The following is a 17033-nucleotide window of genomic DNA, read 5'->3' as shown; positions in this document are numbered from 1 at the left end:
AACTTACCAGTGACCTCTGCAGACTTTGGTTCAGACTATCAAAGATTATCATTCTGCTGCTTAACATGGAGGAAATGTTAGAACTATTTTTCTCACAACTCTCCAAAAAGACAGTAAGTACTCCGTCCCTCTCCCTCCCTCCCCCCCCCCAAAAAAAAACAACAACAACCTCAAGACCATCCACTATCTGACCTACATAAGCAAATGTCTGGGTTTTTTAGTATAAAGAAAGACAAAATCTTGCTGATGGAAAGGGAAAGAAGGATTTCAACTGCAAGTTTAACAAGTTGAGAATTTTTTACATTTTGGTATTCCAATCACTAAGCCAGCATAAATCAGCACTGAAGTGTCTGCCTAACCACTCAAGCCACTGACACCTTCCTCTTTTACCTGGCATTTCAGAGTTAACAGGAATCAGGGAACCAAGCTGAATGAAAAAAAGTCTGTTACAATATGTTAAGTTTTATCCTAGATTCATTCTCTGATTCCATTTGCTATGAGGATGCATAGAGTCTTGAGGCAGTATGAAAAAGAGCACAGTAGAGTGATAAAATTAACCTGCCAAAGAAAAGCAAAATATTGCTGCTTTCAGCAGCACACTAGCTCACTCTGATCATGAAACCATGGTATTAATGGGTGCTAGAAGAGAAAACAAAATATAAAGCATTTTTTAAAGTTTGTAAGTACTTTGAACTTTAAAAGCACCAACATTAAATATTAATTTAGTATTGACTTTGCATTTTTGAAAACATTCAGTTAGCATGTATCTGAAAATAAGATATGATGAAATAAAGTCAGCTTCATTCCACTGCTTTGCTGCATGAAAATAATTTTGATTATTTTCTTTTGTTTTCCCACATTGATGTTGCTCACCTTTGAGTACCCTTTTTCTGTGTTTGAAAGTGCTCTTAAAAGCATGTGACAAGGTACACACAGAACACATCTGTTAGGTAATGAACATGTCTTGGGTTGCAATATGTAACCAAAAATGTGTATTCTATTTGCCATCTGTTGAAATCGGTTGGGGAGGTTTTTTTTTTTTTCTTTATCTCTTGTATAACCCATTCCCCATAACTCCAGGGAGAAGGGGGTGTGTGCCTTCTGTTAATGGGCCAGCTGTTAAAATCAGGTGGAGCAATGTTCCTTATCTTTTCTATGCCTCATCCTCCTTCCGGGGGATATCTTCTGTTAATGGGCCATTAAGGCTCACCACATGACTGATAAAATTACATCATTCCATTGTGAGATGCTTCACCCAGTGGGAGGAGCCAAACATTCCTACCTGGATAAAAGCTGAGATTCACAACAGCAGAGCAGCCTGTTTTCCACTGCATTGTCAGAGGAAGACTGGACCCATCTTGCCACCACTGGATCCTTCTTATAGGATCATCTCTACTCCAACAGAACCACATCTATCACTCCAGGAGGACTTATTTGGACTGCAACCAACACCCTGACCAACAGGGTGTCAGGTCATATTCTGACTCTGTCAGGGTTTCTAGGATTTTTTGTTTGTTTGTTTGCTTGTTAATTGTACTACTACATTTGGATTTTTAATATTCCTATTCCCATATCTTTGCCTGAAAATCCCCTTAATTGCAAAATTGTAATAGTTTAGAGGGAAGGGGTTTACATTCTCCATTCCAAGGGAAGCTCCAGCTTTCCCTGGCAGACACCTGTCTTTCTAAACCAAGACAACATAATATACCTACCTGGCTCAATAGCAGCAGATATGAAAGACTGGGCTTCCCTTACTCTCTTCATCACTTCTTCCAATTCCTTGGCAGCAGCTTGTGGTGTCATTTCAGGAGGCTTCACTATTGCATTATTGGAGTGATTTATTCTAAGTTAAGACCAAAAAAAAAAAAAAACAAAAAAAACCCAAAACCCACCAAACTTTAGCTTCCAAACTCTTGAAAAGGAAAAATGAAAAAAAAAATGAAAGCACCTCAACTTCCATGCATGACTAAAAACTTCAAAATTCAGCAAAACTACAAATTTTTCCTCTGACACATCTTTTCTAAGTATCTGAAATGTCTGGTTTTTATTGCTTTCAAATCTTATGACTTTTAAATAATCGTGGCACAATATTTCTGTGATAATTTTTTTTTCTAGAGGTCTATAAACCTATTTCAGATCAAATTTCTACATTAATACCTACTTTGCAGATTCTCTCACTGTTATGGCTTTCATCAATTCAAGCTTGGATGTAGAAATCTCTTATTCAATGCCAACCATATTCTTCTTGGGAAAAAAGTTATGTCCAGCCTTGAAATTTGAGTTCATAAAAGCATTCCATTTACTAACAATAGGTCTTTACATTGAAAAAATATTAATCACAGCAGTTTCCTGCACATCAGTCATCAATGTATATGGATACTAAGACATCTCTCATTCAATATTCATATGGATAATTAATTTCTTACTTCAGTGGCCTGTCTCCAAACATAACTCCATTAAAGGCAAGAGCTCGAGGTACAGAATTTTGGTCTGCAAATTCCACAAAAGCAAATCGCGTTGGTTGCGTCTCATCACCTGCCATTCGCACAAATTTGACTTCTCCAACTTGCTTAAAAAATTCAAGCAGCTGATCTGCTGTTGTAGTCTAGAAAGAGTCAAAGAGCTCAGCTGAAGTAAAACATATAATGAAAGTTACTTATTCAACATATCAGATAATCTGACAGCTAGAGATTTTGGAAAGACATATCATCATCATTACACAGGTGACATGAATTTGGTATTAAGAGAGAAAGGGTTTTTTTTCTTCCATTAATCTAAAAAATATATTGTTGGGGAAGATGAATCAGGGAAACCTTATAAATATGATTGCTTAGCAAAAGATTCTGAAAATATGAAACCTATAATTGAAATAGAAATGAAAGCTTACTTTGAGTTGTAGGATACTGAGTCTTAGTTACTATATAACCTGAAAACAATAGCCTAGCTAGCTGAAGGAGAATCCCTTTTGATTGAACAATACCTTTCTGCTGGCTAAGGGATCCAAAGGTCAATGTAGCAAAACAAAAGTCTAAAGAGTAGTTTTTAGAGTTTTAAATATAACACAGTATGGTAATATAGTAGTTCTTATAGGCTGTATGTAGAGTCTATAGGATTTTGTGTCTTGTATTGGTTGGTCACTGTAAATTAGAATATTCATCACAAAAGGAGATATAATGTATTGTAACAAAGACCTCGCTCTCTTAACTTTCTTACCTCTTAACTCTTACCTCTTCCTCCTCTCCTTCCCAGTATTCTTAACTCTCTTAACTCTCTTAATTCTCTTACCCTTCCTCTTCCCCCTACTCTTGCTCTCTCCTGCTGTTTTCCCCCCTGCCACTTTGCTCTCTCGGTCCCTTCTCACTTAGCTCATACCCTGCTGTTCTTTCTCCCTCTCTCTTTGGGACTTCCCTTCAGCTGAGGCTGGTGGCTGAAGGCAAGGCCTTTTTACCCACGACCCTTGCAATAAAACCACATGTTCTAGAATATACAGGTTGGCAGAATTCCTTGTCCCAGCCGTCCGCGGATTCGCCTACAATATATTACAATTTAAAATAATGCAACCATGAGCCCCGAAGTCCTACATCTAGGTTAAAAAAGCACCTGTACAGGATTTTGCAGTTTTCAGACAACTTATTTGAAATAACTGATGATACACCTATGTCCAAGATACTGGTTGTGAATTCTGATCAACTAAAAAAAAAATCCAAGCAGTATTACTAGACTTCACTTTCATCTGCTTTTCTACTAGTTTCAAGCTTGTTTTATTTAATTGGGATTAATAATAGTTTTATACTCTAGTAGCTACTTTGGCAGTCAAAAACCACAAAAATCAAATACTTATATTTCCATCAATCAAAATCAAATTGTTTTTCACAGTTCAATCAATTGCTGAAAAAGAAATTTCTGACAGACCCAACTGTACTGTCAGAGCAACTCAAATATATCTATGCTAATTTTGCAACTTCTACTAGGACAAATAATTTCTTCTTACTGTACTTAAGCAACTGCAGAGTGTTGCAGGGGATAGCTACCATGCTCTCATAAATTTTGAGGCATTGTTCAGCTAATATAACCCAGCTGGACATTTGATCAACACCCACAATCAAGAATGTTTCTTGAATTCAGCTAGAGTGTGATTTCTCTGGTTTCCTGCTAGAATGAATTCCAACTGTCTGTTCTAATCTGATTGGCAAAAGAGCATTCAAGAATTTGAAATATCTCTAGTAAACTTCTATTGGCATCAACTAACAAAAACTCTTAAAATGTAAGATTGTAATTCACAAATTACCAGTTCTGTATCTTCCATTTTTATATTCAACAAAACCAAAAAAAAAAAAGCTACCTCTGAATTCAAGTTCCCAACATAGACTGTTCTTCTAATTTCATCAATCTTGGATGGGTCCACATTCCCCATAATTGGTGGCTGCGGTATTTCTCCCAGTGTTGTAATGTTAGGATCCAGTGCTGCTGCTGGTATAGCCCCCAAAGTGCCAAGTGAAATACCAAGCTGGAAAATATAAAAATAGGATATGCTTTGCAACCAAGCATAGGAAGGGACACTTAAACTTTTTAATACTTGCCTTCCTTGTGCATTTCTGTAAAAATAGACCTAATTAATATAGGTAAGACTTTAAACTGTAAGGTCCCAGAATTGGGAATTGAAATTTCTCCTGAGGAATGTTATAAAAAAAAGTCACTTTAAAATGATTACTAAATTGGTCTGCTGAGTTCCTGATTTGATTTTTTCCTCCATTCAAAAAACAACTTCCTTTCCAGCAAACGAAGTTTCTAACAAGTGCTAGAAATTCTCAACAAGCCACCAGTATTTTTTTTATGTAACACAACTACTCCCTTTATTAGAAATCATCCTTTTATTATTAAACAGAGGGTTATTGTACTGGGTGTGGCTGAGCTAGAGTTCATGTTACCATAGCAGCCCTCAGAATGTTGTGCTTTGCATTGGTAGCTAGAAAGGTGTTGATAACACACCATTGTTTTCGATACTGCTGAGCAGCACTGGCACAGCATTAACACTCTCTTTAACATTCTCCCCATGAAGGGGATGAGAGTGGGCAAGATCCTGGGAAGGGACACAACCAGGTCAGCTGATCCAAATTAACCAAAGGGATATTCCATACCATATGATGTCAGCTCTGATATAAAGCTAGGAAAAGGAGGAGGAAGGGGGTGCATTTGTTATTTACAATGCTTGCCTTCCAGAGCAACCACTACATGTGCTGGAAAGCTGCTTTCTGGGAAGCAGCTGAACATTGCTCACTGATGGGAAGTAGAGAATAAACCTTTTTTCTCTCTGTTTGTTCACATGCAAACTTCCACTTTTGCTTTAGTAAACTGCCTTATCTCAACCTACAAGTTCTTATTTTATCTCCCCTGTCCAGCTGGGAAGGGGAGTGGAAGAGCAGCTTGGTGGGCACCTGGCACCCAGCCAAGGTCAACCCATTAAAATTATACAGCTTGACTCCCACTTTGACATTCTAAAATTCACAGTTAATTTATTAAATATGTATATAAAAACAAAGTGAATTTACCTTAGATGGTTAGTTTAGAAACAAATGTCTCTAAACACCACTATTACACCAGTCCTGTTTAATATATCAATCTTCATCAATGCTCTGGATGAGGGGATCAAGTTCATCCTTTAGCAAATTTGACAACACCAAAATGGGTGGGAGTATTAATCTGATGGAGGGTAGGAATGTACTACAGAGGGATATGGATAGGCCGAATTGATGGGCCAAGGCCAACTGTATGAGATTCATCAAGGTGAAGTGCTGAGTACTGCACTAGGGTCACAACAACCCCATGAAACACTACTGCCTTGAGGAAGGGTGGCTGAAAAGCTGCCTGGCCAAAAAGGACCTGGGGATGTTGGTCAACAGCTGGCTGAACATGAACCAGGCCATGCCCAGGTAGCCAATGTCATCCTGGCTTGTATCAGCAATAGTGTGACCAGCAGGACTAGGAAGTGATTCTTCCCCTGTACTCGGCACTGGTGAGGCCACATCTCTAATACTGTGTTCAGGTTCGGGCCCCTCATGACAAGACACTGAGATGCTGGACTACATCCAAAGAAGAGCAACATAGCTGGTGAAGGGGCTGGAGCACAAGACTTTTATGAGGAGTGGCTGAGGGAACTGGGTTTATTTAGCCTGGAGAAAAGGAGGCTCAGGGGAGCCCTTATCACTCTACAACTACATGAAGGGAAGTTGTAGTGAAGTGGGTGTCAGTCACATCTCTCAAGTAACAGGTGACAGGATGAGGGGAAATGGCCTTAAGTTGTACCAGGGGAGGTTTAGATTGGATATTACAAAACATTTCTTCACCAAATGATTGTCAAGCAATGGAACAGGCTGCCCAGGGAAGCAGTTGAGTCACTATCTGTGGAGCTATTTAAAAGATGTGTAAACGTGGCACTTGGGAACATGGTTTAGTGGTGGACATAGCAGTGTTAGAATTATGGTTGAACTTGATGATCTTGGAGGTCTTTTCTAACCTAAATGATTCCATGATTATTTAGGGTTCATTACCAACAATTATGCAGTGGAAACTTGAGTAAGCAGAGTTTCTTAATGAAATACTTCAACTATTACAACACATATTTTAAGACAAAAAAGCGCCAACATTCTTGTGAAATAAAAATTATTTTTAAAGTCATCCAATGTTTCTCATACAATGACAGTTATGAACCATAAACAAAAGTAGCCTAAACCTCTAACTGGCGACTTTGGATACACTGTTTCATTATATAAGTTGCACACTTTAAAACAGCTCTTGGACCACAACCTTTAAAACAGATAGTGACATGTCTTGGTTTTGGGCAAATTTAGGAGGAAACTTCCAAAGGGCTCCCTCTAGAAAGCAGATTCAAGTGGCCCCTCTCCCAACTGGCTTGGGAAAAGATTTCCTTGGAGAAAAGTGGAAAAAAATGTTTATTTAACAAGCACTCACAAGCATAAAAAATTACTAATATTAAACAATAAAACCTCTTGCTGTTCTGAAGAGATGGCAAATTCAGAAAGTTCTTTTCATGGGCTGTAGCTGGGCTCTCTCAGTCTCTTATTAGTCCCTCTGGCCCTGGAAAATGCCACGTCCTGGGCTCCTGTGGGCCACAGGTGTGAGCTCCCAGTGTTTTTCTGGGTTTTCAGTCCAGAGCAGGGCCAACTAGTTTCAAGAAACAGAAAAGCCACAGTCCAGGGAACTTCTCTGCCTCAGCTAGCTAAAAAACTAACTAAAAAGCTAAGGAGAGCTCTCTCCCGCTGTCCGTACTGCAGACAACACAGTCCAGGAGCAAGAATGCAGAGGAGCAAGTGCAGTTTCTGAAAACAAACTGCGCACTTTTTCTTTCTTTCCTTCACTCTCAGAACCAGTCTTAAAGGTGTAGAACTTAATATCCAGCATAAACAGAACAGATGATTAGGGATACAAACATTAAGTCACCCTAGGACATAACCTCTGTGAAAGGAAGGAAGGAAGGAATTTCTTTTAGGATGGTGATCAGTACCATCTAAGAATATAAGAGTGGGAATAATGTTTCTGGTCATGGAGACAGATGAGGAATCATTTAAGTACAATGTCTTGGTTTAAGACGATTTAAGAGGTGGATATTTCAAAACTAGTTACCTCCTCTTAGAGTTTTAGCCAATCCCTTTCCACCAATAGGAAGAAGTAGATATGAGTAGATACAAGTGAAAAAATAACAGTTTACTAAAAAAACCCAAAATAGCAACAGGCAGAAAATAACAGTAATAGTCACTAGTTACAAACCTGCTGGAATCTCACAGACTGCCCAGGAACAAAGAGAAACTCAAAATGGAGGAGTAACACCACTTCCACCCTCCTCCCAAGATGATGCCCTCTGCAGATGACTGCATGTGGAGAGACAAAGATGGCAGTAGCCCATCCCTTTTATGTCTCCAGTGGTGGCAGCTCCATTGGCAAAATGCAGCTGTCACACTCCAGTGGCTGGAGTTCAGTCAGTATCTAGAACTTGTGGAGGGACTTTGCCGCCTTCTTGGCAGAAGACGGCAAGCAGTTGGCTGGGGTAACAGACTCCGTGCCTTCCCATTTCAACTAGGCGCTGCTGATGGGCTGGGCCAACCATATGGAGCAGGGCTGTTATGTTCTTCTCGGTGTGATGCTGCAGCTGTAGTCAGGCACTTGTAGAATTTACCTTGAGGTAGTCCAGGACCACAAAACACAGCCTCTCAAAAAAAACCACCCAAAGCACTTCCCTCAAAGAAAAAAGACCAAAAGAAACCCAAAGGGGAGCCTCCACCCATGCTGCCTCAGCTCTATGGCAAAAGCAAAGAGGCAAGAGAGGCAAGAGACAAGAGAGAGCTCTGCCTGAGTGCTCTGACTTCTAAAAATCCTGGGGCACCCCCAGCCCCTGCCCTACCATTCCATTTTTCAGTTGCCAGGTCATAAAGAGACAGTAACAATTTTGGGCACAGATAGATGTGAAATATAATAACATTTTGGGTTACCCAGGACATTATCTAGCCCTTATTCCATATCATCTTACTCCTTCCCAAATTAATACCTTTCACCTGTACACACATATACATATAAATATTTACAAATACAATTATTATTTCAGTAGCCACTGACTATCCCCTAGGATATGGATTGAATTCATTTGGTCCATGACTGATATAACTGGAGCAGTCCATTCTCTTTGTCCATGGTAGTTATGACATGCAGTGGCAATGACATTCAGCAACCAGTGTTATGTATGCAATTCAACATTACAGGCTGTTCTCATCCAAAGTCAAATCCCCCTGAGGTATACAATGTGTTTCCCCATCCCTCTGCATTGCCCACCAAGTGTAACCAGATCCTTGAGCAAAAACAATCCCATGGATGGGTTTGCCTTTCCTCAAGGCAGAATTAATCCAAACTGTCTTTCCTCTCATACCTCTCATATGCACCACAGGGACTATCTCCATCTGCTGTATGCAGGGATCCTGATTGGGCAGGGCCAGCTCAGTTAGTGGAATATCTGGGGTTGACTAGCCAGGTAGCCTTTCCTAAATGCAGATCCCACTGCTTGAAGGTCCAATAACCCCCTGCCTTCAATGATGCTTTTAACAGTCCATTATATCATTTGATGTTCCCAGTGGCTGGTGCATGACAGGGTATATAATACACCTACTCAATATCGTGTTCTCTAGCCCAGATGTTTATAAGGCTATTTGTGAAATGAGTCCCATTGTCTGACTCAGTTCTTTCAGGGGTGCCATGTCACCACAGGACTTGCTTTTCAAAGCCCAAAAAAATGTCCTGGGCAGTGGTGTGAGACATGGGGTTGTCTCCACCCATCCAGTGGTTACTTCTACCACTGTAAGCTTGTAACTCTTGCCTTGGCAGGTTTGTGGAAGTGTAATGCAATTGATCTGCCAGGCCTCCCCATACTTATATTTAGACCACCGCCCCAAATACCACAGGGGCTTTACTGGCTTGGCCTGCTTCATCACAGCTCATATTTCACAGTTATGGATAACCTGGGAGATAGTGTCCATGGTTAAGTCCACCCCTCAGTCAAGAGCCCACCTGTACATTGCATCTCTGATGACATGAGGGATCATGGACCCACTGAGCTAGAAATAACTCACCCTTATGTTGCCAGTCCAGATCTACCTGTGACACCTTGATTTTGGCAGCCTGATCCACCTGTCCATTGTTGCAGTGCTCCTCATTAGCCTGACTCTTAGGTGCATGTGCATCCACATGACAGACTTTCACGGTCACCTGGATAGCAATGTCTTGCCACACTTTGGCAGACAAAGGGGTTTCCCTCTGTGGTGAGTTTGCCTTTTTCCATCTTTACAGCCACCCCCATAAAGCATTTGTTACCATCCACAAGTCAGTGTAGAGGTAGAGTGTTGAACACTTCTCTCACTCATCAACGTCAAAAGCCAACTGGACAGCTTTCAGCTCTGCAATCTGACTCCATCCACCTCAGTAGCTTCCATGACTCACTGTGTAGGGCTCCGTACAGCTGCTTTCCATTTCCTACTGGTCCCTATGATACGGCAAGATCCATCAGTGAAGAAAGAGTATCAACTCTCACTCTCCAGTAGCTGGTTATATGGTGGAGCCTCCTCTGCATATATCACTTGCTCTTCTTCCTCTTCAGATGGTAATCCAAATTTCTCACCTGTAGGACAGTTCGTGATGACTTCCAAGATCCCAGGGCAATTCAGATTTCCTATACGAGCTCACTGTGGGATGAGAGCAATCCACTTACTCCACGTCGTATCAGTGGCATGATGTGTTGCAGGGACTTTCCTTTTAAACATCCAGCCTAGCACTGGTAGCTGGGGTGCCAGGAGAAGCTGTGCTTTGGTGCCAATCACTTCTGAGGCAGCTCAAACCCCTTCATAGGCTACAAGAATCTCTTTTTCAGTTGGGATGTAGCTGGGCACAGATCCTTTGAATCCCCAACTCCAGAACCTGAGAGATCATCCTCAAGTCCCTCCAGGTACATTCCGCCAGAGGCTTCAGGAAAGACCATTCTCCCTGACTGTGGTGTAGAGCTCATTTTTCACATCCTGTCCTGATTGGTCCAAGGGCTACTGCATGAGGAATCTCCTATTTAATTTGTTCAAAGGATTGTTGTTGTTCAGGGTCCCACATTAAATAATTTTTCTTTCATGTCACAAGGTAGAAAGGGCTTAAAATCTGGCTGTACTCTGGGACATGCATCCTCCAAAACCCCACAATGCCTAGGAAAGACTGTGTTTCCTTCTTGCTGGTTGATGGAGACATAGCAGCTATCTTATTGATCACCTCTGTTGGAATCTGTCTGCGCCTGTCTTGCCATTTTACCCCCAGGAACTCAATTTCCTGGGCAAGTCCCTTGACCTTACTGTGCTTTACGGCAAAACTGGACTTTGGGAGGATTTGAATTATTTTCTCCCCTTTTTCAAAAAATTCTTTTGAGGCATTGCCCCAACCCTCAGGAGTCTTACCACAAAAGGGTCCTCTGAAAGACCAGCCAAGGTGTTCAACTGTCTAATGTCTTCTGTGTCTACAGCAGCTATCCCAAAATCCCACCTGAGGGCCAGTTGAATGGCTTTGAGTTCACCAAGTTGGCTCAATCCACCTTCTCCTTCAGTAACTTCTGCAACCTGTCATGTGGGGCTCCATACGGCTGCTTTCCACTTTCGTTTCATCCCTATAATGCGACAGAAACCGTCAGCGAAAAAAGTATAGCATGTTTCTTCTGCTGGCAGTTGGTAGTTGGTTGTATGGTGGAGCTTCCTCAGCACGTGCCACATGTTCTTGTTCCTCTTTGTCAGTGAGATGAAAGTTTTCACCTTCAGGCCAATTTGTAATTATCTCCAAGATGCCAGGGTGATTCAGTTTTCCAATACAGGCACACTGTAATGAGAGGAATCCATTTGCTCCATGTGGCATTGGTGGGGTGGTGGGTAGAGGGAACTTTTGCTTTGAACATCCACCCCAGCACCAGTAGCCGGGGTGCCAGGAGTTGTGTTTCAGTGCCTATTACCTCTGAGGCAGCTTGGAATCCTTCATAGGTTGCCAAGATTTCCTTCTCTGTTGGAATGTAGCTGGCTTCAGACCCTCTGTAACTTTGGCTCCAGAATCCCAGTGGTCGACCCCAAGTTTGCCCAGGCACCTTCTGCCAAAGGCTCCAGGACAGACCATGGCTCCCGGCTGCAGAGTAGAGCATGTTCTTCACTTCTGGTCCTGTCCTGACCGGGCCAAGGGCTATTGCACAAGCGATTTCTTGCTTGATCTGGGTGAAGGCTTGTTGCCATTCAGGGCCTGAGTGGAAATTGTTCTTTTTGCAGTTAACCAGGTAGAAAGGGCTCATAGTCTGGCTGTACTCAGGAATATGCATTCTCCAAAAGCCTATAGCGCCTAGGAAAGCTTGTGTTTCTTTCTTGCTGGTTGGTGGAGACATTGCTGTGATCTTGATGATATCGGTAGGAATCTGATGCTGTCCATCCTGCCACTTTACTCCCAGGAACTGGATCGCTCAAGCAGGTCCCTTAACTTTGTTCTTTTTTATGGCAAAACCAGCTTCCAGGAGAATCTGGATGATTTTCTCTCCTTTCTCAAACACCTCAGCTGCAGTGTCCCCCTACACAATGATGTCATCAAGGTACTGCAGATGTTCTGGGGCCTCACCCTTTTCTAGTGCAGCCTGGATCAGGCCATGGCAGATGGTGGGACTGTCCTTTCACCCCGGGGCAGTTGGTTCCAGGTGTACTGCACAACCCTCCATGTGAAGGCAAACTGAGGCCTGCATTCTGCAGCCAGAGAAATGGAGAAAAATGCATTAGCAATGCAAATAGTGGCATACCACTTCACTGCCTCGGATTCCAGCTCATACTGGAGCTCCAACATGTCTGGCACAGCAGCGCTATATGGTGGAGTCACTTCATTCAAGGCACGATAGTCCACAGTCAGTCTCCATTCTCCGTCAGACTTGCGCACAGGCCAGATGGGGCTGTTGAAGGGTGAGTGGGCCTTGCTGACCACTCCTTGGCTCTCCAGCTCACAGATCATCTTGTAGATGGGGATCACGGCATCTTGAGTTGTCCGGTACTGCCGGCGGTGCACTGTCAAGGTGGCAATTGGTACTCATTGCTCTTCCTCCTTCAGAAGTCCTACTGCAGATGGGTTCTCTGATAGTCCAGGCAAGGTGTTCGATTGCTTAATGCCCTCTGTCTCCACAGTAGCTATCCCAAATGCCCACCTGAGTCCCTTTGGGTCTTTGAAATACCTGCCTTGGAGGAAGTCTATGTCCAAAATGCATGGAGCCTCTGGGCCAGTCACAGTGGAATGTTTCTTCCTCTCCTTTCCAGTCAAGGTTACCTCAGCTTCCACCAGGGTCAAAACATCCCACTGCAAAAAAATCCTATTGCAGTATTTTAATATTATGAAGAACTCTTTCAATTTAACTATGATCTTTTAATAATTTATTAGGAGATGGATAGCATTGCCAGTGGATCAAATTAATGGGTATAGTGAAGGGACAACAACAAAAATGAACACAACCAGACCCAGTATTTACCCACTATTTTGCAAACCGAGAATCTTAAATGAATACCCAGGAAAGGTAGTGCATGGACATCTTGTGATCTACCCTCTAGGCACCATAGCTAAGTCCTCACTGATTTAGCATATGAGAAGACATCCACAAATCAGATAGTTCTTGTTCTCTGGACACAGAAAGGCTACTGAGTATAAAGGAAAACCAGAAATCAAATAGAGACTGAATTTTACTTACTGTAGTCAAAGGGGTTGCTGTAGGTATAGGAAGCAACCCTGCACCAGGCATCAAACTTGTCACAGCAGGAGCAGGTGCCAATAGAGAAAGGGCTTTGGCTTCATCTGGGATTTTACCTGAAGAAGCAAAGGAAAGGATTACACAGAGTTGGAACACTACATAGATGTTACTCTTTCTATGATTTTACAATTACCCTTGCATTTAAGAAAGTAATAAATAAGAATGTATCTATTTACCGGAGCCTTACAAAGAAACAGATATGAACTTAAGTGTTTCCTTTTATCCTGCCTCTACTAGGAAAAACAAAAGTGAGCAGAACTTCAAAGACTAGCAATGTCATTAATGAATTGTTATTTTAAAAACTGAATAATGTACACAATTATTTAACACTTGGAGCTATGGGTCACCTGTACTGGAAACTTAATGTTCATGAACCAAACGATATCAAGCATGGACACTTTCCCAGGGCGGTGTTTTCACGGTGATCGAAAGCTGTTTTACACATGACAACCGTTCGTGTTGGCTGCATCACTAATAGCACACCGAACATCAGATACAGAAAAGAAGAACATTTTTTTAAAGTTTAATCCCCAGAAATGTCAAATAACCAAATCAGTTAAAAAAAGAAAGAAACAAAGTATATGTTAACTGAAATTCATGAGCTTTTTCACCCTCTGGTGTTACCTACTTTTGATGTAAAAATAAATAAAAATAAAAAAACCCTACTGTGACTCCACACAAGACATACTACAAATGAAGTTGGGAGTGGAGGGAGGGCTGAAAAATTCATATTTGTACTGTCTGACATTCTAGGTCACCTCAGTTTATCTAAAATTTTGTTAAATTAACTTTAAATTGACTGAAATTGAAAAGAATCATAACTGATCAGTTAAGCAAGCTATATTTTCCTATATTTCCTACTATTTCAACCATATTATATTTTCTCTGTCATGTGAAAATTTTAAGCAGTATCTAATCTGAAGTAAACACAGGTTTCATTCAAAGTTAGTTACAATTAGACTGCTAAATAAATAATAAAAAACCTTCAAAAATCAAAAGATGCAATAGTTAATTACAAATGCAATTAAACGTAAGTTTTAAATTTGAAATGCAAAGGCATTTAAACTGGTACAAATATTAAAAACTGAACTGAAAAAATAAAAAGTTCTAATTACATTAGTTATCTATGATTTATTCAAATTTACTCAAGTAACTGTATATATGCTATCCATCTGAGCCCTTTGGTATTATCCTATGCACTTCAATAATGCAAATGCTTTTATTTAAACATTGTTTTAAAAGTCAAGGTATATACAAATACCATGCCAGTGGCTTTTACTGCTTTGGTTCAAACTTTATGTTTTAACTATAAAGCCCTTAACTTCAGAATTTAAAAATTATTATAAATATTGTTATCAAAACCCCAAATATGATATTATTTTCAAAACACTGCAATTTTAGCTATATTTCTGAAAATAAACCCCACAGAAATCATACTACTTAAAAAAAATAAAAAGACAAAAGTTGCAAACCTGTTCTACAGATCTGCAGCAAGGACTTGGTTTGAGTTGGAGATACAAAGGACAAAACAAATATATAATAAAAATTAATTTTTATATAGCATGAGTGGATTAGAAAAGACAAAATAACAGTACTCTTTTTTTTTCTTACACCTTCTATTTAGAGTTATTTTATTTATGTTAAGTTTTGAGGCACCCTGCTCCTTAACATGTAACAAATCACTTTATTTTGCTATCTAAAGGAGAAAACTGGGAAAACTATTAACAATTAACTGTGCAATTATGTCTTCCAGGGCTTTTATAAAAACATGCATAAATCTGAGTCATCATCACAATGCTGAGCACTCTTAACCAGTCTCATTTTGAAGTCAGGCATGCAATGAGAGGTGCACTTGATTTGCCAGACTGCTCGTGAGAATCAGGTACCTTGCCTCACATCCTGCCTACTATGTAGCTGACTTAACAGGCTTCCAAATATAGAGTTCCAACAACTGTGTGTGTAAATTAGGCATACAATTGTATACCAGTTCTTCTGAAAAACAAAATACTTAAGTTTTCAAATTATTGCTGAGCCAGCATCTTGCAATTAACTGGATACTCATAGAGATTTCTACAGGATCAACAGACTTGGCTCAAGTAAATTCAATGGCTCCTAAAGTGGTATATGTGCATTGTAATTTAGATCCTTGGTCAGTAATATATATAAGCACATGCCTAATTTAAGTATGCACTTAGATACAGCCAATTCAATACACTTAACCAGATAAACATAAGACGTCTTAAGCAAGACGTTTAGCCCTTTTAGATAGGAACTGAGTTATGCATATGCATATCACTAAACTGACAAGAGTCAAGTTCAGAAATGTACTTAAATACAATTTTAAACTTTAAGCATATGGGTCACCTTACTGAAATAACTGCAGTTATTCATTATTCATTTGCTCAAACACTGCTTAAAGAATCAATTGAACAATTTCAGTTAAATAAACTATTATAGCTAAAAAAAATGAATAACATACATATATAAAGTTAGCAGCATTATTTCCAGAATACTTTGGTCCCTCAAGTCATAATGTTTAATGTTAAATACAAAATCTAGTTGATCAGTTCAATGCCACAAAGATCTGTTCATTTATTTTATTCAACAATGAAGAAAGGTCTGTCTCTACAGACAGAACCCTGAAAATTTGCTTGTATTTTCAAATACTGTCTTTTGAAAAGATATCCCCTTTCTAGGTTTTAAGATCAGTTTTTAAACTTTTAAACAATTATATAGAAAATAAACTGTTGAGGGAAAAAAAAACCAAACAAACCAAAAGCCTGAAATATCTTGCAAATTTACTTCCCTGTTCTTTAGACAGTTTTGAAAAAAAAAATTAATATGTAAGGCCAAATTACCTCACAAGTTACAGCCTCCGTTAATTTATTTTAAAAAGGGACACAAGCTCACAAAAATACAACAAAATATGTCAGTAATGACATAGCAAATTAGGACGCTTTAGTTTAAGAATAATTGTTTTGCTTTTTAAATTCATGGTATTTAAAGGCTGAATGGAAATGAGGCAAATATATTTATTTTCTAATAAGGGAAACAAGCAAAATAAATATGCCACATCTATACCACATCCTTAGAAATATTTATTTGAATGCATGAGTGTTTAGTAAATTAGATTATATGATCATTTATTTATTTATTTATTCTTCACTTTGCAAAGGAATCTGGAAGCAAATGTAGATTAGCTCTGTTTTAACTAGAGATAGCTTATGCTTCTTCAGAAATGTAGTTTTCCTAAGTAAGTGCTTAAGAGCCCTAGTCACTTAAGAGCCCCAGTCAACCTAATCTGTACCATAATCCATTTTGTTAAATGCTGAACAGAAATATGGGTTAAGCAAGTACTTATCACAGTATTTTTATCACCATCCATGTGCTCAGAAATTAATTTCTTACTCTTTATACTGAAACTACATGGTTAATCCTCCCATCATCCCAAAACAGCTTCAAAAATAACTAAGTACATTTCTTTTTTAAATACTTACTTTTTACATTTACTTGAAAGAATTTTAAAGGAATTGTTATTTTTCTACTATTTTAAATCAATGGAAACTGCACACTTACAAATAAAATAATTTCTGTGAGATTCAATTCATGATTCTTATTGGATTTAGCAGCAGAGATTAAAGAGATTACAACTACTTCTAATTACCTCAACTGGCACAGCTAAATCCAACAG

The 17033-nt window shown here is 39.6% G+C and overlaps 1 protein-coding gene across 1 annotated transcript in view; it reads right to left on the bottom strand.

Annotated features, from left to right (window-relative positions):
- The window catches only part of LOC136373340 (splicing regulatory glutamine/lysine-rich protein 1-like), a 65929-nt gene that overhangs the window by 44910 nt on the left and 3986 nt on the right, over positions 1 to 17033 (bottom strand). Inside the window, 4 exon segments of the mRNA XM_066338247.1 lie at positions 1713 to 1843; positions 2427 to 2605; positions 4343 to 4507; positions 13283 to 13398. Of these exon segments, the coding sequence (XP_066194344.1) occupies positions 1713 to 1843; positions 2427 to 2605; positions 4343 to 4507; positions 13283 to 13398 (591 nt within the window).

The sequence above is a fragment of the Sylvia atricapilla genome, chromosome W, assembly GCF_009819655.1.
Source record: "Sylvia atricapilla isolate bSylAtr1 chromosome W, bSylAtr1.pri, whole genome shotgun sequence".
Lineage (NCBI taxonomy): Eukaryota > Metazoa > Chordata > Aves > Passeriformes > Sylviidae > Sylvia > Sylvia atricapilla.
This window is presented reverse-complemented; position numbering and strand designations above follow the sequence as displayed.